Source organism: Thunnus maccoyii, chromosome 15 (genome assembly GCF_910596095.1).
Source record: "Thunnus maccoyii chromosome 15, fThuMac1.1, whole genome shotgun sequence".
NCBI lineage: Eukaryota > Metazoa > Chordata > Actinopteri > Scombriformes > Scombridae > Thunnus > Thunnus maccoyii.
Window position 1 is genome coordinate 25,789,557 of NC_056547.1, and position 25,505 is coordinate 25,815,061.

At 39.8% G+C, this 25,505-nt stretch overlaps 1 protein-coding gene across 7 annotated transcripts in view; it reads right to left on the reverse strand.

Moving 5' to 3' along the window:
- The window catches only part of trappc9 (trafficking protein particle complex subunit 9), a 214,871-nt gene that overhangs the window by 125,939 nt on the left and 63,427 nt on the right, over positions 1-25,505 (reverse strand). For all 7 annotated transcript variants that reach the window (XM_042434953.1, XM_042434950.1, XM_042434951.1 and 4 more), the window contains 2 exons: positions 23,985-24,137; positions 14,853-14,971 (listed from right to left, as the gene is read on the reverse strand). In XM_042434953.1, the coding sequence (XP_042290887.1) occupies positions 14,853-14,971; positions 23,985-24,137 (272 nt within the window). The remainder of the gene's footprint in view (positions 1-14,852; positions 14,972-23,984; positions 24,138-25,505) is intronic.

A 25,505-nucleotide genomic window follows, 5' to 3' on the forward strand; every position in this document is an offset into this window, starting at 1 on the left:
CATTCCACCTTAAAAAGTAATAAAAAAGCATCATCATACCCACATCCAGTTTGGTCTACAAGATAACACTGTAATAATAGCTTACACAGCCAATAGTTATCAGCTGGCAGATTAGCTAGCTAGCAGAAGTGCTAGCCCGTCAGTGACCCTTGCAGCTCATAGCAGTCCCGGGAGAGTCTCCCTATTGTCCTAATAATGACCTGATCACTACAATATCACACACATCTGCATTACTATAACAGTTTTAATGATTGCCTACTGTACAGCTGTATTATGGAGAAAAAATACATAATATAGAAATACTTATATGATTCAACTCTGGGCAAAAAAAAGTGATCAGGACATTTTTATCTTCTCTCTGCTGTCTGCAGGGGGGCAGGGGAGAAATTGTAAACTCTACGGCTATAGGACTGCAGAGCTGCAAAGTGATCAGCATTGAAATTTAAATTTCATGGCCTTTAATCTAGCAGATATACTGAAACTTGCCTAATGTTAATAGAGTTTGGTAGTTGATGGGCGGGCTGTGACACATACAATGGAAACCCAGGTGCTTCATGCATATAAATACTTCCTGCGGATTCTTACAATAAAAGAACCATTTCATCCAGAGTAATTCGATTTCTTTGGTGAGTGTTGACTAATTCACTTACATATGGTTCAATCTGATTATACGTTGTGAGTCATGAAGGGGAAGGAGAGAGGATGAACAGCGGCACTAAATTATGTCAAGGGAGAGTGGCATCTGTCCGAGATGAAGACTGCATCCGACACAAACACACACACACACACACACACACACACACACACACACACACACACGCTTCCTCTGTTCATGTGTGATCAGAGGTAAACAGAGGACCCACGGGTGCCTCAGACACGAAACGGCTGCTCTTTTATGTAACCCTGTGGTCCTGTGCAGGTGTCACACCATTTACCAGCTGGACCAACTACAGGGAGAAGCCTCACATCCCCCCTGTCCTCCATTTCTGTTCTTATAGTATATCAACAGCCAGTCAACCATGAAGATGTGAAGTCAGCTTCGAAGATGAGACAAGCAGAGCTGAAAGCCAGAAGCACCAAAAGCCTGAAAAAAAATGATAAATTGCATGGCGATGCGGACGTTTACGGAAACACAGACGACACACTGTGAACTATACTTAGACATAGATACACAAAAACATACACATATATACATAAAAATCTACAACAACTATCTGTCAAATGAAAAGGCAGGTGTGCTGGATGCTGAAGCATGCTGGCATATAAACATCCTGTTCAGGTTGACTGTGGTCAGGCTGAGGATGATCTGATCGACACTGGTTCAGTCATCGAACGTGGCAGCATATGGAGCCACGCTTGGCCTGGCTCACTGGATTTCACACATGGATTCAAGTCCAGTAAGCATGATGAAATGCTTGATTCTCTACTAATTTCACCCACCAGGCTTGCATACACCAGCAATTCCATACACACCAACACAGAAGCCAACAAACAGAACTTTATAGTGACCTTCTGGGGGTGGGACTGAATTTTACACCAAGGCTCATTTACTCGATCACTGCAGGTCTTCTTGTATGATATTTTTAAGACTTCCATGGAGAACATTTAGTCTTTGGGCAAAGTGCAAAATCACTGCAATTATGCAATTATGTATTCCAACATTTACATGAAAACATGTACACTAAACACGGAAGTATATTCTCACTTGACTTCCCCTACACATCATAGAAATCAGATTTGAATGAAGGAGGACAAGTGTGGAATTTGTTCAAATAAATTTAAATGCAGATCATGAGATCTAATCCTCAAACTATGGAGTGGAATTAGTAGGAAACTGTAGACAAAATACCAGATTCATTTGTTGCAATGTTGCTGTCTATGGTGTCAAATCCAAAAGGTTTTCATGAATTACTCCTCTGTTGGTTTGTTGTCGTTATTATCTGTTCAGCAGGGCTCGCTAGTGTCCACCATTTGGGTTAAAGTGAACAATGGTCTAATTAACTGTGGGCAAATGGGCATCCAGCCACAGCCGTTTGCACTTTGTACATTGTGAATTGAACAGGTAATTACATATCAATGTATTTTTCCCTACATTAAAAAATGGTTTAAATTTAGAATAGTGACAGTCTAATGACATCATCCTTGTTGAATAACACCATATCATCATACACCCTGCCCCTGAGAAAGAACTTCATTATCACCTTAATTAATGATGTAAGGGACCCAATAGCACCAATGGAAAACAAAACTTTCTATTGTTGCATTTTGGAGAGCTACTTCACACCCTGTTCCATGTTGACCTGCAGTATTTACTATGGTGACTAGGGTTGGGAACCGAAAACCAGTTCAAAATTAGAACTGAATCCAAAATGCAAAGAAAGGTGGACTGTGGTCAACGCTTAAAGTGTGACTTCACTTTATTATAGAAAACGACAAGACAAAGTGAAATGCATGTGGGAAGCTAATTAGCTGTAAGTCAGGCTGCACATCAAATTGGACCAAACATTTAAAGCGGCATGGCGTTGATCTAAAAGAATGTCAAGTGTTTTGATATCTATCTACACACAGTGTATACGTGTACTGTATTCCTGTTGTCATTAAGGTGTCGCTTTTCTTTTTTGACTTTTTCTTGTTGTTCAGCAACAGACAGGAACTCATCAGCTGCATTCAGACTGTCCTGTGTAAAACAATACAAGGGGCTGTGTTGGTGTGGGCGTGTTGTTTAAATGGCCGGTGAGACAATGAAACACGATCCAGCAGTCCGGTTGGAGTAACAGATTATTGCGTTTTAAGGGTGATTTTACAGCTTTGGAAAGTAATCACGCTGCAGCTCTGTTTACTGGTAGGCACATGTGAAACACGTCTGTGTCCACAGACTTCCTAAAAAAGTATGAATGGAACCGCATGTTTGTCCGCAACCCGCATGCAAGTCCAGAGCTGTCTGCGGGGGCAGAATGTGGAAAGTATGAATTGGCCTTTACAGTAACAGCAGACTATGTCATTGAGGGAAAGATGAGAAAGAAAGTACTCAAAAAAAAAGTAGAATGTTCACTTATAAAGTCAAAGTAAACGCTGAACATTTTGACCTCTTTTTTCTTTTATCATATTGGAATTGAAACTGGGAATCGATAAGAATCAGAATCGATAAAAATCAAACGACACCCAACCCTAGTAGTGAGCCCAGTATAAGGGCTGAATTATCATGTGTATAAAAAATAAGAGTTGATACTGTGATCAACTGGCCTAAAGCTATCGAGATAATCCAGGTGATTAACTAAACCTAACCTTTAGCCTTGCCTTGATCTCATTTCCTCTAATGTAAACCTTTCTATGTAGTACTACGGGCCATGTACATGTATGTACTCGTAGGTGTATGTTTATGTGTGTGTATTTGTAAGTAACATATATAGTTTATAATCCTTGTCATCATTGTGGTTGTTTTCTACTGTGGTTTTACTATTGAAAGTCGTTCTGTGTCAACAGTATTTTGTTTATTTGTGCATTTACATTGACTCGCTATTGTTTTTATTTATTTGGAGTTCTTTTCGTGTGTATTAGATATCATCTGTTGATTGTAATATCTTTATCTACTAAACAGGTTACAGCTGTTACAGTTCAAGGGGAGTAATAGGTCATATCTGTGGGAAAGATAGATTTACCTCCTAATGCACAGGGAGTTTTTGTAATATTATAATATAATAATATAAAATTAACTTACTATACAGTATATTGTAGTTGACTTCCCATGTTTATCAATACCTTTCTGAATGTGAATTTTTGCTATATTTATATTTCTCTGAGTTGTGCTGTGAAGGATGTGATCTCCTGCAGGTGTGCTGAACATTGTTATTTGTTTGATGTACTCAACACAGTGACTTATTATACTGTCTAGATGTGTATAACTCACATATCCTGACACCCCACAAATAATCACCTCAGGCATTGACAGCACATATCCAAGAACAAATCATACAAGCTTTTTGTGTGGATTATTATTACCCTTTGTCTTCATTCGGTTTTCTTTTTTGCATTATTTATTTATTTATTCATTTATTTATAGTTATTTTTATTATTTATTTCTCTTGTATTTTTTCATGCCTTTTCTCTGAGTGGAGTTCTGCTATATGCTTGGTGATCTATAATTTTGTTTTATTTCAATAAATTTTTGATCACAAAAAAGTATATAAAAATAAGTTTATTTGCATAATATTATGTTTAAAATAAATGACGGTACTACTAAGACATTTTATGACTTGGTGGGAGACATCACACACCACACCAAACCTATTAGCAGTATTAACCTACATGGATCTTCCTTCTTCCTCTTATATTTTAAGCTCTCCAAGTTCACCGATGTTTAAGGTATAGTATATTGAAAAAAGGAACTCAAAATTGTTCTTAATCCATAACTACAGGAGAATTGTGCATTTAGCACTTTTATTGGGTTGAAAATCCAACATGTTGCCTGTTGGCCTTGTACCTGTTTGTCAACAAATAACATAATACTTTTGATCAAAAATAGGTGCATTTAATGTATGAACATTAAAATTATTGGCCTTGTTGGTTGATTTCTCTTCTATCATTCCTCTTCATACGTACTACTATAACTTATTTCCTATTTCCTGACATCCTTGTTTCCTTATTGTAGCTTTTTCTCTGAAGTATTGTTTTTTTTTCATAATTTTTTTGACATTTTTTGAAAAAAAAAAGACAAAACACGTGATTAATAAAATTCATATAAGATATATACAACTATTCAAAAGCCAAAGTTTATATGGTATTTCTGTACTACTTTGAACAGGGACAGGAAGACTTCAATGAATTCTGGTCGGCCTGTCTCTTCACAGCTCATAAAAAGCTGCCTAGGAGCCCAGACGGAATTGTGCATTTTACATGAACAGTAATTAGAAAGATGAATACAAAACTCAGTTATCCCTGGGGTTAGGGTCTTAATGGACCAGATCATTTGGCCATCAGTTAGAGACAGGAGGCCTGCGGTGCCACATCACAGTGTTAGCACTGATGGAGCAGCGACAGGTCATCAGGGACAAAATATACCGCGCTTACTTCATCCTCTCTGTCTCTTGTTTAAGATTGCCTCCAGAATGTAGGAGTTAAATGCCAAACAAGGGGCTTCGTAGTGTCACTGTCAGGATGATGTGGCCCCCTGCTCATTGCAACTACGGGTGAAGAATTTGCCGTAAAGCGCCGTGCTGACTTTCTGCCAACGCTGCAACTGCAAGCCGAGCCTGCAGGTTTGCTGACTCTCACAGGAAATCAAGCACGCCCTTTCACAATTTTCTCAAATGTTAATAATCCTCATATTAGCAAATCTCAAAGGTTTCATTTGATGAGATATCGACATCCTACAGGAAATGCTAATTATGAGGCAAATAGTAAAAAGCAAAATAAAAGCCTCACATGGAAATTGTATCACTAAATATTTGAGTTTTGCTGAAAGAAAACACAAAAGAGTAAATTATATACATTATCATTATTATTATTATTATTATTATTATTATATATATAAGTATAATGACAACCCTTCTTGAGAGAGAATGAAACACATAATCACATTTGAACTTATCAAACTGCTACCTGGGGCATAAAAGAGTCAACAGCAGACTTTGCTGCACCTGTCGGAGAGTGATAGGACGAGGAATGGAAGTAGATGCAGCGTCCACAGAGACGGTGGAAGCAGCGAGAATCTTCTGATATGTGACTCACACACAAGTGGCAGAAAAAAAAAAAAAAAGAGTCCACAAACCCCTGTAGGTTTTCACACCAGAAGCAGCTTCTCAGGGACACATCCCCCCCACCCAACCCCACCCCACACCCCATCTATCTTCCCATTTCTCCTCACTCATGTTTCCTCCCATCATCTATCACCAAGGCACCAGGGATGTGCTTCATGATGTTGCAGCCTAGCCTGAAGACAACAGGCAGCCATATACAGATAAACTGAATAAGTGAAGGCAGGAGGGGCACAGCTGTGGTTTGCAGCTGTAGCTTCAAATCCCAATCAGTGAGCACTGTGTGTAGCGGGCATGTTTTAGAAGAACAGGTAAATGAAGCACTCAGAGATTAAACGGATTGTAGGAATAAAATTGTTGGCAAACAGCCGGCGACTGGTGCGGCATGGGGTTTGTTGGTTTTGCGTGTGTGAGGAGGGGCTTTCCTGATGATGATTATACCTTTTGATTGGTCTTAATTTTCTCACATTCCCTATCTCCAGGCAGATCGCAGACACTCGGAGGTAGTAAACTTTCCGAGACCAGACGGCGAAACCTAAAAATAGACATTCAGATTGACAGATAGTTGCACACTACACCAAGCTCGCCACCCTGAGAGGATGGATGGGATATTTAGTCCATTTGTTGTCCCCCTGTGGCGTCAGTGGAGACAGTTATGTTAAATAAGGCCAAATTTTTCACTGAGAGAGCTGCTTGTCAAAACCCCCGACAGGAGGAGCTTTCAAACAGCACAGAGGCAGCTCTGTAATAAAGAATTGTGCTGAGATGACCCTGGTGAGACTTTGAAACTTTTGGAAAGGGTTTATTTCTTTAAATACGGTCTGAGCACCTGCCTAGCAGGTGGTAGAAAGTAGTATTGCACTGTTGAATGCTTCAGCATGGTGTCGTAAATGACAGGGAATCAAGGAGCAACAGCCTGTTCACAAAGGCCTGTGAAGTGTTTTCTGCTCAATACCTTTCTTTTTTTCTGGAATATCTCTGTTGCTGTGAAGTGTACTGTGGTTCAGCCTCCAGGGACCCATATTACCCATCAAGAAACACTAGTCAAAAGCAAGCTGTTTGACTACATTTGAAGTCTAATCATAGGTTGACTGAATTATTACTCTTATTCCCACCTGTCTCCCTCTATATATATCTCTGGTGACAAAGCTGAATAAACTTATTTACAGCCAAAGTGAGGTTTGGCATCAATAGGAAACATGTATCAATTGCTTGACTTGACTGTTGGGTTTTTCCTCCACTACAGCAGAGTTAACAGCTTCACATGGAAGCACTGTGTGCCTGACACAGGGTGATGTCTTTCATGTTGCATCAACATAGAAACCATTTTATATTGATGGGACATATGCAAGAACTGAATTTTTTGGAAGTTGTGAATCAGTTTAGAACTGTAGGAGATACAAATCTTTATTCATATGTGATTTTCTTCCCTCGCTCCTTCTATATTTGACATGCAATGTTCCAAAGACTAAATATAAGTAAAAAGAAATCCCAATATAGATTTAGGGAATAAATATTTCCATCTATTTCTATCCTCTTCTATAAAAAGAGAAAGCGTCTTGAGACTTTTTTTGCTCTGTCTCATAAGAAGACATGATTGTACATACAGCTCTCCTTCAGTGTCTCTCCTGTTATTTAAATCCTAATGCAGCTCAATTAAAAGATGAGATGTTCACAGGAGCTCTAAGGCAAGCACGGATTGTAGGAAGAGGATACACGATCCTGGATGCATGTAAACAATGTAATGACAAACTCTGATATATCTGACATCTGATATGCAGAGGATCAATTTTATTTTCTGTCGCTCTGGTTTTCCATTACTGATGGAGATACTGATGGGGATAAGAAAAAGAAGCCTCATCCAGCAAAGCCAGAAAACAAAGACAGGGTTCAGCTTTAACTACTGACATAACTAGTCCATACAGAAATGACAGAGGAGCTGGATACTGACAAGTCAAAGACATGTCTGCATTACTGCAGAGACCTGTAGTGAGAAACCTGCATTGTGCTAGAATCATGTTGAAAAGAAATATGGAAAAAACAAAATTGTGTGACTTAGAGTGAAACCTACAAGTCAATATACCTAAACTCTAGAAGAAAAACTAATGTGAAAAGCAACAGGAATACTTCAGACATTTTAGTGTGTGTCTGTAGGAGGGGGGGCAGCCACTTTGTTCTCCATAGGTTGCATATCCGCAGCTCAATCAATAAAGATCAACCTTCAAAAACCAATTCAAAGTTAGATAAAACTGAACCTGAAGTTGGTGGTGAACAAGACAAAAGAGGAGGAAAAGAAGGAACAGCTTTAATCCTGAGCCAAGAAAAAGAAAATCATTTGGTTGTTCAGCTGGAGTTTCACACTTGGGCAGACAGCTGTGGCAGTTATAAATATCTGTATCACGAGCTGGGATCTGTATCTGTGAAAAGAGCTGAACTGCCATCGGCAGGGCTGGGCTTCTAAAAATAGCAGGCAGGCTGGCTGGCAGGCAGGCAGGCAGCCGACTCTGCCTCCGTCTCCACTGGATTTGATTAGCCCTGAAGAAGCTCTGCCCACCCCAACACAACCGCCCCCCCTGACACTGTGTGTGTGTGTGTGTGTGTGTGTGTGTGTGTGTCAGCATGTCTTGTCTAGAAGCCTGGTTCTGTCTCACAGCACACAACCACAGACACACTCTTCATTGTTGAGAAAATGCTTAGATCGGCTGTTCTGAAGTGTGATCCAATTTTCCTTCTTACCAGCATGTTTAAGATGAATATCTTGGCATACATACGGGGACATACAACAATCAAAAACCAAAATAAAACAAAACTAATAAAAAACAGCACCTAGATGTTGTGTTATCTGGCATAAAATATAACAAATAGAAGCATATTTGACTTGTTTTTTCTATGTGAATTGAAAATAAACATTAAATGTAAGTACAATCACTGCTAAAGAGATTTTCAAAAGGGACTTCATTTTCAATCAACTAATTAATCAAATAATCGTTTCAGCTCTACATGTACGCCAAATAACTGATTAAAATCATCTAAATATATCAAAAGACAAACAAGTATCAAAAGCAAAAGTAGCAAAGCAGCTACTCCTCAATTTCAGAGGTAGACTATAACCAACTGAAGGACCTGTGAGCGTCTCAGAAACCCACTTTCAAAGCCACTGTCAGAGATATAACTGCAGTAGACACTGCAGTAATATCTTACAAATGACCACCTGAAATGGGACTATTTCATTTCATATTTGGCTGGGTTAAGAGGTGCACGTCATATAGAAAATGGTGCACTCCAAGACCCCTGATGCAGGCAGGAGGAAGCACAGTAACGGCCTCTCACAGACCTTTTCCCTCAGAGTAACACGTGCATTTATATTCTAACAGCAATCTCTATGTTGCAATAACATTATGGGAAGGAAAAGTAAAACTGCACTGGGTGCAACATTTGGTGTTTTGAAGATAATCGGTGGGCGTGTCTGAGGGGCCTCTGTATTTCAGTATCATAGCTTCACTTGAAATAGTCCCGATGACATCTGTCCAGTGAAGACAGGTTTACAGGAAGGCCCAGTGAATGAGCAGGATTGTACACTGGCCAGGGACGGCCAATCAGAGTCTGCGACATGTCTGTTTTCAAGACACGTGACTGATGAAATGCATCGTGATTCGCTGAAATACACATGTGGAAGGCTACGCTCTTAGCCCACTAGCCTCTTACCAGTGAATCAGATGGGTTCCCAAATACAATGCAACACCAGCACTCAAAAAAAATCATCAGCGAATGAAACTTACAAGGCTACGAAAAGAAAGAGGGGCATCCTCACTGCGTAGTTATGTTTATGTCTTCTGTGTGACTTTGACAGCAGCAGCCTCAGCAGGAGACACACAGCTCTCTGAGTGTTAATCACCAAGGTTTCTTCCTATGTATTCCATACCATCTGGCTTTATACTAAATATGGAGAAACTTACATTTATACACCATTCATTTACTGATCCAATAAGTGCCTTAGTGTATACTTAGCATATTTGTGTAATATATAAACATTATGTATCAATAACTAAAGGAAAACAACCAAATCTTAAGGGAACTTCATTGTTGTACATAATATGTATAATAAATCATTAAAAATTATGGGGAAAAAGGAGCTATTTTCATTTTTTGGCTGGCGGGCCAGTGGAAATATTAAGGGAGCTAGTAAAACTCTGATCTATAGACCAATTGGGCCGGTGGGGAAAAAACCTGATGTTGAACCCTGCGAAGGCACAGCACTCATTGCAGACACAATCAGACTGTAACAGAGCTGCGAGAGGTGAGCAGAGGAAGTGCTCCCGCTGAAGACAGGCAGGTGGAATGAGACATAAAGCCGCGGTGATGAGGTGAGAGAAGTAATTGACAGTGTCAAAGAAACCAAGTTGTGGAAGTGCCCTCCATCTGAGTCGCTGGAAATGTGTAAATAATCGGTAAAACCAACACGTCTGAGCAGCCAGACCTCCTTCACCTGTGGTGGATCCATCCCATCCTGACAGCATACACATTTTTCCAGCCCACAGTCATTTGCAATTTGGTGGGAGGAATTGAAAAACGGATGGTAAGATTGAGCGATGAACAGTCAGTGAGATTAACATGTTGACTCCTCCTGTGCTGATTACAGATCAGTGGTGATTGATTGCACTTTACTTACTCATAGTGCGCAAGCTCAAGTATACACACCAGCGACTGCCGATGGCAAAAGAGTAGCAAATATATACTCACAGATCAAATATATTAAACATGAGGAAAATACAATATATAGAAAAAAGTATAGAAGTAAAGAAACTCACACAATACTAATGGACAAATTTGGTTTACGTGGTCTAATGCTCAATTGGCTCACCTAAGATTTAGATATGCAGGGAAAACCCTGTTTCACTACCAGACAGTTTGAAGATTTTCAATTTCCTGTGCATCTGTCCATCCGTCCTCCTGGCCAAAAACAGTTATTAGCAGCTAATACAAATTCTCTCTCATCCTATCATGCACACACTGACAAATCAGGGTCCACATAACACTAGCAGTATGCCTGTTCAAAAATCACTCTAATATATGCAGAGACATAGCTCAAACAGATAGCAGTGAGGAAAGTAAGGAAAGATGTCTTCGAGGCAACACATCAGTGCTTCCTGTTACTGAATCGGGAAGATCAGGGCTTTATAAAACAAGGTTTAAAGTAGCTGTATTGTGAAAAGGTTTTTCCTTATTGCCTCTGCACATGAATGTCGGTTGCTGCCTGTCTACCGATACAGAAAGAGAAGTGACAGAGAAGTAAGATAATGAAGAAATATGGAAGGAAGGCATTGCTGGCACTAATGCTTCAGCAGCCTTCCAGGGACAACGTTATCACCAGTCAAGAGTGTCGACATTGGACGGCATTCTTTATATCCAATGACGATTTTTTTTAATGCTTGATTTCTACATATCTTCTCATGGTTTAAGTTAGAGTAAGACGGTGATTATGGCAAATAAAATATGGTTAAGGTATGAGTAGGGTTAGACACTTGGTGAAGGTTACAATTCATGAAATACCGAATACTGATTGAGATTCTTTGTGTGCACACACAACTCCCACCCTGCCACCCCCATCACTTTCTACCTTGCTACATGAAGGGAACACTACTTGCTGCATTGGTAGTGATTGTTGGCATTCAACATAAATCCTGAGGTGAGGAATCATCTGATATCTACACAGTTCCTAGGAATACTGATAGTTACTGTAATCTTAATCACTTACATTTCTGATAATAAAAGGTCTAGTTTGTATCAGTGCCGACACCAACAATGAAAACTTATGTAAATAAAGCATGAAATTACATTTGAGATGTTGTCCATACTTGATTCCTGTATTATTTTATGAGAATGGGCCAAACAATCTTCCTCCTATCAGTTTTTCCAAAGCTTTTTTTTTTCCTTAAAGACAAACAAAGTTTTTGTACGACTAACTTTGTCTGGATTTATGTTGAACAATGTTGTACCTGTCCACCTCTTGTATGTCAACATGCGTCAGCTGCTTGTTGAGGGTTTGAAAACAATTGCTGAAAAAAAATATAGCAGTGATGAGTCATGCAGCTGGAAACCCAGAATAAATTCACTACTGCATATGGACAAATCAATGCACAAGCTTTTGTTGAGCACGCAGTGAAATGAATCACCTCGGTGCTCACAGTATGTCTAACAGTACATCTACAAAATGAAGGGAGGAGCTCCCGTCTTTACAACATGCTTTAAGGTTGACTTCAAGTTCTAGCAAGGTGAGGATCTTTATTTAATTGGCTTTACTTTAACCAGGGTTCCAACACCATATCTGCTCTGAAATTCAAAGCTGCCAGTCAAATTCTGCCTCTAATAAGCCTAACCAGTGATTAAAATGCCCAGCTTGTCTTTAGAAATGCCTGGTCCTTTTTTTCTCCCTTACTGCATCGGTACTGGATATCTAACAGGTTACGCAATAAATCCAAAGGGAAATAAATTGTTCATTTTACTTGCAGTGATGCTGTGCAGCACCAGTAGGATTTGTAGTCGGTACAGATGAGACGTAAACAAATATGAATATATTACCCCAGATATTTATTGTTTAAAGTTCATCCTAGTTAACTTTTCATCATCAGCTTTTTTTGGACAGTGATGGATAAATCCTGACTGGTATTTTTACCTAATGGCCCCACATTCAACCCTGGTGCTTTGCGTGACTTCACACACTTCACAGGAACTGATGAGCTCGAGTCAGGGACTGACTTAAAACTGCTAAGACTAAAACTTTCCAGATTGCTGTCAGTAGCCTTCTCATTGTTTTCCATAGACACTTCAACTTTATATTCATCTGGATGCCCTCCCATCGCATGCACAACCTCCTGTTTTTAGACAAAAAGTCATGCAATATGGCCGAATTACTTAATCGGACTTGTATTTTTCCAATGTTCAAACCTCATCTTCCTGTTGGTTTACTTTTTTCTATCTGTGAAGGTGCAGGTCAAATGCAAATTATGTTTTATTATTTGACTAATTTAGGTTAATGGTTAGATTATTACTGTTTTATTTATTTTGCTGGCAGCTAAACTTATACATATACATAAAAGGATTATAAATGGCAGTAGAAAACCAGAAAAAGGAGACAACTTCTAACAACTTCCTATGTAGGCCCCGCCCCTTTTCAGTATCCAAATACAAATATTTTTGTGATATAAACAGAATCAGATACAGATAGTTGGTTTTTGTTTCACCCCTTCAGTACAGCAGAATCTTTGGGAGAAGATACAACACATTCTCACACCAAGTCCTGTTGGGAAAGTTTCCCAGAGATATTATTAATCCAAGGAGATGAGAGTCCTCATCATCGAAGGCGTTTTTTTCCTCATAAAAGTGAAATATCATTAAGGCAGAGCATAAATCTCACATTTGTGTGGCTTGTCTATCACACTCACACACTCTCCTCTCAAGCTCTTCAAAGCAATCACAATTATTTTCTCCGGCAGTTAGCGTTTTTCAGGCTGTCTGTTTGTATTTGTTAGTTCACCGTCATTTGTTACAGCAGTAATTCTTGGCTGCTTGAGAGATGATTTGGTCGGAGGTGTGTTTCTGCAGTTAAGACACCGTGAGACGCTTTGGACTCGTTTTCACTCGTAATCAATTTATTTCCTCCGTGGCAGAGAAACTTGATGCACGAGCCTCCAGAAACTCATGCTGCTTAAACTGAGCTAACAAAACACTTTGAAGACTAACTGACTCTAAAAGACTCAGTATAAACTGACTTGAAGGCACTCGCTAGCATAGCTACATTAAGGCTACAAACAAACAACCCATAGTGGAACGACCCGGTTACAGCAGTACACCCTCTATTCAAATAAAATATCTGATGTTGTGAACACATAATTGTCAAGCTCCACTTTTTCAAATGTAATTTCCTGAATAAAATATTGTCTTATATTTGGGCCAATATGGTACCATGTTCGTGTGCCGATATCTTCCAGTACACTTTGCGAAACCTGTGCTCTTGATGTTTGCTCTTCCATGTCTATTTAATCCTGTCGCTTTCAATGCACATGGTCTACATTTATATGCATGGAATGAGAAATTTGGGTTGGTAAGTGATGTCACTATCTAAGCTATAAGTCAGAATTTTGCTCTTTCTAATAAACACTTTTCTGTCCAAAGTTGTCATTGACAGAGTATTCTTTGACTATGAACAAAAACATCCTCTTGCATTTCCTCTACTATTAGTCATCCTCCAGTCAAACATTTCTGAAGAATGTCAGAGAAGTTGACTTTTTTTTTTCGGAGCACATCCGAACATTTGACATCAATGTTGTTTTCTCTCCTGATGATTCACAGATGAGAGAAAAAAGGTTCTTCTAGTTTTTAAAGTTAAGACAACGTAGCCACCAAACTTGCAGGTGGATTGGCTGTTCTGCGGTTCAGATGACCCTCAGCGGGTAGACTAAAGTCAGCCCGCCCATTTCTTCCCTTCAGACATCAGCGAGCCCTCAACAAAACCTTCTCCCCTGCTGATAAGCTCAATCTTGTTCATTCTCATTCTGCCTGTCTCCATCGTAGCTCTTTTCCTTTCCTGTCACACCATCTTTTTTTCCCCTTTGCACTCTTTGCAGTTTCACAAAAAAAAACTCCTGTAAACAATTTCCTCTCATTTCTATGCCTATGTTGGTGCTCTGAGTCCTCATTCAAAGAGCAGAGTGCATCAGCCAAGGTGAGACACCAGCCAAATAAACTCAGTGTTCTCTCTATGGGCATATACAGAAAGCTGTAGTTTAGTGGTAAATAATGCTATAGTTTTACCTCAAGTTTTGCAAAGACATGCACAGCACTCTACACAGCATTACTGGGGTAATAAGAGAGATAAAGACCAAGAGTGGAGGGTTAAATATCCCCAATCTGAGATTCATTATCAGCAGAAAAGGTGAAGTGAGAGATGCACCAGGTTGAACATGCATTTTCCCAAATCTATGCTACAAGCCAGGAAACACAAAATAAAACAAAGCAATGAAAACACTGCTTGCATCTTGATCCTGAGCAAAACGATAGGGCTTGTTTTCATGCACTTAACAGAAGCTATTGTTTATTTACCTTAATATGGCTGTACTCTGCCTTGCCGGACTCGCTGCTGACAGGTTTGGTCTCGGGCCTGGGTTTGAGGACTTGGCGCAGTGGACTGGAGATTGGCAAGCCTGTCACACTGATCCCATCTGAAAAGACATCAGAGCATCACAGAGTCAGCAAAATAAGCAGGGCTATTAGTGAACAGCAGCTAGTAGAGCAGCAGAGCAGGAGGTCTCACGCTGTTAAATATCAACAGTCTGTGATGCATTACAGTACTTTACAGGAGCTATGATTAATTGTTTTAATTATCATTTTAATGTAACCACTCTCCTACTCTCATCTACTTCTTGTTCAGTTAGTGAATTACTACATTTACCAGAATCACCATGTTCCTAAGAATTACTTGATGACCCCCAGGAAACAAACTTCTGATCAAAAGTAGGAGTGTATACATATTAATTTAACAAGCAACCAACCAATTTCTTAAAAAAAAATGTCGTGACTCTGGTAACACAATGTGATCACACCCCTTAGCTCAAAACACAACATGTCTGGTGTCTGATTGCATACTGAGGCTGTTAGTGAAGGAGAAATTGGTATCTATGGCCTTTTTACATCTTTTAAAGCTTTGCCTGATAAATGATTGTTGAATGATTTAGAAAGAAGCAAGTTCTTAATGATTCTGCAGGGAATCATTTTTCTATCGAACTTGACTATGTGTTGGAAATATCTTGACATGTCGTCACATCTGCATGGGAACAACACTTAAATTGCAAAACATACATTGCAAATAGTGGGTTTTTTTGCAGAGTTTAAATTGTTTTAGAGCAGACCTTTCTTTTCAGTAATCTATGGCTTGGATGTATACTCTCAACTGGAAGTTTATTAGGTACACCCAGCCAAAACTAATACACTCTAGCCCTGCAATAAACCCTACCTTCATAAAGGTTATTATGTTCAGGGAGGCATTGATTCACCTTAATGGTCATTTTGGAGGCTGCAGTTTGTGGTGCTGTTGAATTGTATTGCGTTATAATGAGAGGTGCTACCAATATTTTGTCTACCCTCATCCATATAAATACACACATATATGTCTATTCATATAAATGGAGGCATAATTAGTAAGATATACTAATGATATCAATGTATTTTTTTCTCAAAATGCTGTGGTCAGTTTGTTCTGCTAGATAGCAAATGTCCTACTTTCAAATTATGGTACAAAGAAATTGAGTTTTTCTATTTTCTTAAATAATAGAAAATCTGAGGGTTCATGCTACTACAAGCATGTGAGGAATAAATGAATGATTTTACATCCGTGACCTTGAGAGAAGCAGTGTGGACACAGGAGCAGCTGCACTATCAGCAGCTGTGTTCGGCACCACCACAGGGGCTGCTGCTTTCAACCCACTCAGACAATACTCAAAAATGACGCCCAGAGCCCACGCTCTGACGTCAAAGCCGCCATATCACTCTCTGACGTCAGTGGACTGCAAAGCCCCGCAATTTCCCCTTAGAGAGGGGAAATTACCGGGCTTTGCAGCAGCTCAAGCAATTTGGCTCAAGATAGACAGATAGTCATATTCAGACAATCAAACTGTAACAACCACATGCAAGATTGGTAAAATAGAACCAATTGGAAGAGTACTTCTGTTAATAAGGAAGTCAGAGCGACAGCACGACTATGTGGACACGGAAAAAAGCGTTGAGCTCACATTCACAGCAAAGAACTGCAACAGCAAACTGGAACAGATCAGAAAGCAGGAGGGCTTCTCACTGAAATAATGAACTATAAAGCAGGGGACATCATTAGTAAAGGCTTGTCTCTAGCAATAGGGACAATAAAGAAAACAATGGACTTGTTTCCTTTTATTGAATCTCTTTAGTATGATGAGTCGCAGAAAATCATATTTTAAGTGAAGCAAACACACAGATTGTTTTTGCATCTTCTTGTTATCAAATCAAATTAGCATCTAGGGCTGTGTGATATGATGATATATATCGTGTGACCATAAATTGTTTCATATTATGCTATCATTTATTTCGTTGGGATGTAAATCACACTCTTTACAGCGATACTTCTCATCATTTGGAGTCTGTCCATCTTTTGCGTGGATTACATTGATAAATTACTCTTCTTGGCTTTTTACTTGAGAAGCTTTTATTGCACTTACAGTAACGTAACAAGTTTAGTTGTCGTCAACTCTCCACTGCTGTCTGTCTCTCCTCTGCATGCACACGGAGGGCTCAGCCCCGCCCGCGCTGAGAAAGAGCAGAGAAGAGGGAAGCAGCGAGACGACGACTATAAATGACAGCAAAACGCAGAAGAAACTGTCTTTATTTATGTTATTTACCTAATTTATGTGCACTAGTTTAATTTCAGCTCAGTGTGAGAGTCTCTGCTGCATTTAGCTGTCATTTATGATCACGCTACTCTGCTCACTATGGTTCACTGCGGGCAGGGCTGAGCCCTGTGTGTGTGTGTGTGTGCTGCACACACACACACAAGAGACAGTGAACCAGGTGAAGTACTTGAGTTGACAACTACATTTGTTACGTTACTGTAAGTGCAATAATAGCTTTACGAGTAAAAATCTAAGATTCACTACATGCCCCATTTCGAGTCTACAAAAAAGAAATATGTATCACACCATCGACTTGTGCCATCCATCGACGAGCTTGAAAATGCGATTAAAACAAAAAATGAGCTTCGGCCAAAGAGCTGGCACTGTTTTTCTTTTTCATTTTCAACTTTATTCAAAAATAGTGCATACAATATGGCCAGTGTATTCAGCATCATTTTATGTTGTTAAATTTTTGACACTGAAAATATACATCACAGTGTGATCTAGGGTGACCAAAGATTTCAAACTGTTTCTATCACTATTGTTAACTTTTGTCTGAGTGAAACTTGTCATTGTCAGCTGTTGTCACCCCTCTGGTGACGGTAATCTCCATTCTCTATAACCTACTGTTAAACAGATCACATATGCATCGAGACATAGACTTAAGGTGGCAGGAAATAGAACAACCAGAAAAATACAGAGAGAAACACTCTCAGACTTTATAGACTGCATCCTCCATTATGCTACGCAGTCTTTCAGGAGATACACGACTCGTCATGTCCTGTGGCACAAAGACTACGTGAGTAATGGGTGGCGTGATTAACGATGGCATTGCTCACAATCATCTCCTCCTTTACACCTTCCCTCCAATCAGTATCTGTCTCGTTCTCTGTCTGACGGCCTCGGGGAGAATCGGGTGAACTCAGCATTTCTATCAGTGGCCGGCTCGCTGCCTGTGCTTAAGTAGAACAGCAAAGATTGGGAGTGTCACTTATGAAATAATTATAACAGCATTATCATAGATCGGAATGTCAATGAGATAACTGTGGATCTCTGCGGTTGTCAGTTGCTCCCATATTAACAAGCCTCTTCTCTGGAAGATAGATATATCTAATACATATGGAATATATGACCTGTTGCAGTGCAAACATTAAAACCTCATTCAATATCCTGTTCAGGGAAGAGAATCATGAGGATGGAAAATACAAGTCAAACACCAAACACTGCTTGACCGGAGCCTCGTTTAACAACTATTGGCTGAAGATGGACAATCTGATTTCTGCACTTTTAAAATACACTATTCGTCTGATTCAAAGGATATATTACAGTAAAATCTTTCAGTGCCACTTCCAAAACCACACTGTTCTGAGCCGACATGCAACACTGAAACTGTAGGAAAGAACGTCATTATGCTTCTATCAGTCTTGCAGAGAGAGGGAGAGGGATGGGGCTACATGATGAGCAGAAATCTGTTAGGTAATATACAAAGAACAAGTGATTACCATCATTACTGAAAGCCATTCCAGTCGGTCTGGACGCTCCATTAAAGGCAGAGGGAGATCATCTACAAACAGCTGCTTTGTTTTAACAGCAGTAACAAATGTCTAACATGCAGCCATTCACACGGTGTTTAACTTGACTTATCTAAACTATGGCTATTCATTTGCTACTACAAGCTTTTTTAATAAAACATTACTCGACAAAAAAAGCTAGAAAAGTATGGTTTCCCTGACGATTTGCAGTGTGCTCCTTTTCAGCAACAAAAAAACTTCAGTACTTCATCAGAGATGTTTGTGCACTGGTCTTTAAAGAGATCACCTGTCAAACAGTCCAGTACTGTGGTTTGTTCTCCACTGATATTCTCTGAATGAGGTTTACATAAAGGGTTCTGTGGGTTGCACTCTTTGTCTGTTCAGCAGTTCAGGTGACTATCAATACTTATTGGTAACTGCCCAGTTTCCTTCCATTTATTTCCAACAAACTCAAAACGTAGGACTGGAAGAACATCACTTCCTTTGCTACTAGGGCTGGATATCGTTTGAAATTTTATGGTACTCATGATAATATGATGCCTGCCCATTTGTGATACCTTACTTTGAGAAATATAAATGTTTTTTTTTTTCATTTAGCAAAAGAAGCCATAGTTCTCAAATGTGAAATGTTGTCTTAACACATACTACTTATCTATATCCATATATACACTTATCCCCCAGATAAAAGACTCACCAGACTACAGATGTTTGAAACATTAAATAGAAAAGCTTTCATGAATGGGCTAAAGGTTGAATAACTGTTGTATCACTTGACAACAGAGAGTAGTCGAATGGAAATCTAACACGAACATGTCAAACATTATTACTTTAAAAGCTTTCTTGGGGGCGAGTGGGACAGCAGCGTATTCTCTCACTAGTGTCAACTGAGGACAAACAATGAAAGAACACTAAGACAGCACCTCCTCATCCCTTACTGATTTCAACAGAGCCTCTGAATGCTTCTCTCTCTCTCTGTTTGAGTCCTTTAATTCACGTTGCTAGTGTGTGACTTTTTCAGCATAATTTGTTCTTGTGTCTCATTACTTTTTTTCGTGGATGCAGACATTTAATGTGGTACGAGGTGCAGGCCGGGTTGTGGGGTGCAGCCGCCGCACCACTCTTCAAAAGACAACCACAACATTAATGTCTGTGGTAGCGCTGTCAGGTATGACGCTCACACCATTTAACACGATAAAGCTCGCTGCAAGTCAAGGCCAATTAGTCCTGAGTGATGACATCACTCCCGTCTGATCCTGAGTTATAGTGTTGTGGTCTCAAGCCGGACTCAGAGTGAGGGATAAACTCGTCCGCGGATAAATCAATGATGCTCGGCCTGTTCTGAATGTTCCCTCTGCACTGTTTTCACACGCAGAGGACATTTTACACAAAGACGACATCTAGCGCAGCACTGCTGATGGACTGACTTCCTACACACGTACATATGAACAGAAGCTGATCATTTTAACAGCATATGAGAAGTTTAAAAATAAATCCCACTGATGATACATAATATCATTCTCGACGCTCTGACAGGTGTGAATCAGCTACAAACTAATTCCCACTTCCGATACAGCATGACAAACAAAGGCTACACCTTGGTCATATGCGGGCTGCGAGACATCTGAGCTCACAGTTATATTTAATACAGAGAAGTGCTGATGTTAACACAATGTACCGGCAGCATACACATCAGAGAGGCTCTGACACACACTACCCAAGCTGTGAGCTATCATTTATCCTCAGGCTGTGGAGCTGGAAAGAGAGAAGGCGGGAGAGAAGGTGTGAAAGAGAGACAGAGAGACTGAAAAAGAGTGTACATGAAGACCTTTTTCGCCTGAGCAAGGTAGAGAAATTCATTAATATGCATTCACATTCATATTCATCCACATATTCACAATCACCTTCAGATTCTGGATGGGGGTGCTAGGGGGCCAGTTGATGTTAGAACACTATTTTCATCCAGTACTGATTATATTAATCTAACTAGTGCTAACATGGGCAGTGGATAGTTTTCATTAATTTAATACTGCTGAAACAATGGGCGTTTTCACATTTCAATATGTTATTAAAATTTGGTCTGTTATTATAACTGCTGTAAATCAGCAACAGGTAGTCGCCTCAGACCAGGATTTAGCACAGCTGCCATTTCTGAAAATCGCTGGAATGGTTAGCCATTTTGGGAAATTACACTTCACTTTTTTGCCAAGAGTTAGATGAGAGGATCAAAACCACTTTCACGTCTGTGTGATAAATATCAAGTTTGAGACAGCAGGTGATTTGCTTAGCTAAGCATACATTTCCAAAATGTCAACTATTCATTTAAGACCATTTCTTTTCAAGATGTTGCTATTACCTCTCCTTTTCCCTAGCGACCTACCATAGCGCCTATACTGCCTTTTGCCATATTTATACTAATCATACTACCGCTTTTCAGAGATCTTTCAGTGCAGTGAAAAACTGTGAAGCCATATGAAGGTTAATTCATCTGTGTAGAAGACATGTTTAATTAGTGAAAGAATTAAAGGAACAGTTATTAAGTGGAGCGAGAGTCAAGAGGCAGTTAGCCTAACTTAGCATAAAGACAGGTAGCAGGTAGCCAGGGGAAACAGCTAGCCTTTACTGTGCTCAGCTGCTAGTTGCCAACAAACAGCTCTGGCATGTAACTCCCCGTAAAGCTCAATTTATGGTCGCTCAGAGCTGGTTCTTACAACGCGTTGTCTGACCACATACTAAATCAAACGTGTTTATAGTTGTTCAGAATGACTTCACTCAAAGGCAGAGTCAAAAGCCAACCGTTACAGAGAGGGGAGGGTGATGGGGGAGATGTGATATTGTTTAAATACAGGGATAATAGTGCATATTTTCAGACAGTCCCTCCTGGAAGACGTTCATAGCATTGCACTCGTTTGTTCACGTGAACAGTGACAGAGATAGCTGTCAAGAATGAAAAAGAAGAGCTAGAGAGAGAAGTTCGAACGCTGGCTCCTCTCTCACTTCCGTACAGCTGGCCAATCACTGCATGAAGTGGATGTGGATGTTATAGAAATGGCTGTGCACAGCCTCCCCTCTTATCCACCATCAGACAGGTGCAGGGGGAGGAAGTTTACTGGTCCGTCAACTGGTCCAGGCATCACAAAACAGCAGTTTCCTAGATTAAAGGAATAGTTGGAAGTCTGGAGTCTCCAATGGTTGCTCAGCAACCTCACTGTGATGACAAGACCCCAGGAAGTGACTGCACCTGGCTCAGAAATAGCCCTTCTCTCACTGTTGACAAGAAAGCAAATAAGCGCATTCCCCAAAATGTCAAACTACTGCAAATGTTTTTCTGGTTGGGAGACTTTGGTTAAGCCTATTATGCTGTTGCCTATAACACGGTAACATTTCACTAATTGTACAATGTGATGCTATTAAAATTTTTGTGATAATATGTGATGGCTAAGCAGTACAATTTAACAGTTGCTGAATGCAACATTTTTGCCTTCAATAATCAAGATTTTACAGTTGAATTAGCAAAGATGGCAGAACTTCCAGCACACAGGAGCACAGACTGAAAACAAAGCCAAACAACTGGTTTTATGCAAATATGTCCATCAGTATATTAACACAACATTAATGTGATTATGTTAATGTATTAGAGAGTTAGATAGCATCAAATGTGTTTAGCAAAAACTGCTTCCCATAATGTCACTATAATAACTGCATTCAAAGCTGTTGTTTAGACCATGTCTTATCTCCTTAATTCAGGGCCTCAATTATTGCTCGGCTAATTAAAACACTGAAATAGTATCGCTTAAATGACCTCATGAGGAGAATGGCACTGAGGCTGAGATAAACATGCAGCGTCGTATGTGTTTACTTTCTCAGTCATCTGAGTCCACATGCATACACACACAAACCACACGCAGAGTAAAGTCTCTGTGGTGCAGGAGCCGGTCCATATTGATCTCTCATTAATATTTATCAGCTCATAGTGTCTGTGGTGAAGAGGTTCAACAGTGTGGAGAAGGAGGTAGAGAGGCCAGGAGCGAGACAGGAAAGAAAGGAGACTGAGTATTAACTACAGTATGAGAAAGACCGGAGAAGGAACACAATGAATGAGCTTCAAGCAAGGGGAGAAGATCAGACTTGTTTTTTTTTTTTTTTCAAAACTAGGAATAAGAATTAGAAGAAAGGATATCCAACTGTTGAAGTGGGGAAGCCAGAAGCTAGGAGAGAAATGGAGGTGTAGAGACCTTGAGACCTCTCTCCTATTACTACTGAATCTTAAACAAGGCAGCCAGATTCCCTGTAACAAAAAGTATAACAAGGAGGGCTCCGTGTACGGCAGTAAATTAACTCAAAGTTTTGCGTTTAACATGTGCATAACTTCAGCTGTACAGTTAGAAGACGCTATGAAAATTCTATTATAAGACACTTCAGGATAAATATAGGAAAAACCTCTGCCTACTGAAGGAAGGTGCACTCGTTAGGTCCACCTTGCTGAAGCCCTAAAATAAATCCTTCCTTCATGAAGATTCTAATGTTCAGTTTCTGTTTTGGAGACATGTTGATCATTTTGAAGGTGGTAGTTTGTGGTGCTGTTGAATTATATTTCTTTTTAACATATAGTGTACATACTGTATTTCTGTTTGGTTTTGTAGCAATTGATAAGAATAATTTGACAAGATGTGCAAAAGGTGAAAGATGTACAAACTCACTTTGGAATAGCTTAAAATATGTTTAAACATCAAATAATGAATTTCTACATAACGCAGTTTAATAGAAGGGATTTATGATTTGTCGAACAGCGTGACACATTTAAATGAATTATGTTACAGGCTGTTAAAGATCCCCTCCAGACATGTAAAAAATATTCTGCTGGAATGATCATAAAAACTAATTTTGCCTCATACAGTTCCTCCACAAAGAGTTCAATTGTTAAGTTAAAAATCTCTAAATGATATCTACTCCTTTGCTTTCACTAAAAAATCCAGAATCTATGAATATGAAAATATTACTTCTGTACTAGTTGTGATGTGGAGGATAGGAAGTGAAGAAACAAAACACAAAACACATTTGAGTGGAGGGGGACTTCATATTGACTAATTACAAAATTCCATAATTATAATATATGTATATAATGTGTTATAACATTATACTCATATACAGTATGTTGCAGGGAAAACTTAACAGTATTGTATTGTGGATCTATCCAGAGGACCATTTTAACAATTGAACAATCTCAGCAGGTTTACACTGACATACAGTATGCTACCAGGGTTATAATGTGAAAGGTGTCCACTCACCATCATTGAGGTCCTGCAGCAGGTTCTCCTGACCGGAGAAGTCCAGCTTGACTTTGATGTTGACAGTCAGTGTCACAGCCTGGCCAGGCTTTAGAGGCAGGTGAGACACTGCTTCCTCCAGCTCCCAGCTCAGAAACTCTCCAAACACTTTCTCTGCACACACAGACACACACACACACACACACACAAAAAAGTCAAGAGGAATGCAAATTAAAAACAAACAAATGAAACAGAAAGCAAATACAAAAATAACTTCAGAGCGTGATGGTACCTACTGGGATAAACGACAGCGAGGCTTGCCAAATTGATGCTTCAACAATTATGGATCTAAATATTTTTGGGCGAGCAAAACAAAATGACATTGTTGTGCTTGTAGCTACCCAAAGGCACACTGCACAAATAAGCATTTAGCAGAAAAATTCACTTTGAGTTGCTGCTTCCTGTCTGTGTAGTTTTGTGCAAAATGAGATGGGAAGAAAAGAGGACACCTCATTGTAACTGCACAAGGTTACGCATCACCATGAAGACCAAAGTTACTATGATGTTTCTGTGCTTTCTGCTTTCAGGAATAACAAAGCTGCTGATTGGCCACCTACCCAGAGTCCTTTTGGTGCCCGTCACTAGACCTGATGCTCTAATTTATGCCTCCAACCCCTTCTACCTGAGACGAATGACTCAGCTGCATCCACTTCAGCCAGGAGCATCAAATGAATGATACATCACCTGAATAAAGCATGTGTTCTGTCTATGCAGGTGAGCCACTCCTGCTCTTAGGGATTGCAGGAACAGCAAGCAGGCATATTTTAACAGAAGCACGGCAGAAGGGGAGAAGCGAGCTCACTGTAAGAACAACAGTTTACACGTCTCTGCTTGATTCGAAACCAAAGCCTTTAAAATCCTCTAGGAGGATGTGAATGTAGGCGCCATTAAATAAAGATTTTGTGAATAACGCTCCACTTTAAATATTCATAAACTCAGAGCTCCTTTCAGTGAATTAAGAGAGAGGAAAAAAAGAGCAGGGGAACAGAGAGTGAGGTGGTGGGGAAATGATTTAAAGGAAATGGGATTGGGACGATAAAAAAAAACAAGTCGTTCACTTGAATATGCAACACCAGGCCTTGTAATTCAACAGGTGAGACAGCTGAGATTGTGGATGACGATATTATCGTTCCACTAAACTATGAGTCACGAGAAATGGGAGCCACTCTGAATGTCCAGAAATCTTCCGGGCCTAATTTGAAGTATTAACCAGGCACATCCTGTTCCTGAAAAGTACAATATAGAGATCACATCGCTGCTGCTTCAGAAAAGACATGAAACAACCTCTATTTCATACACTGTCCGGAACACTTAGGTTCCGGACACTAGGTTTTCAGATTTTCATCCTCTCAGGCTTTTCTGCTTTTCTCTCTCTCTCTCAGTAATGTCCCTCCCTAGTTAAAATAGGTGTAGGGGCACTGCAGTGGATCGAGGTACGTACAACAGGCACCAATCAGGAAAAATGGAGACTAGAAGGGCATA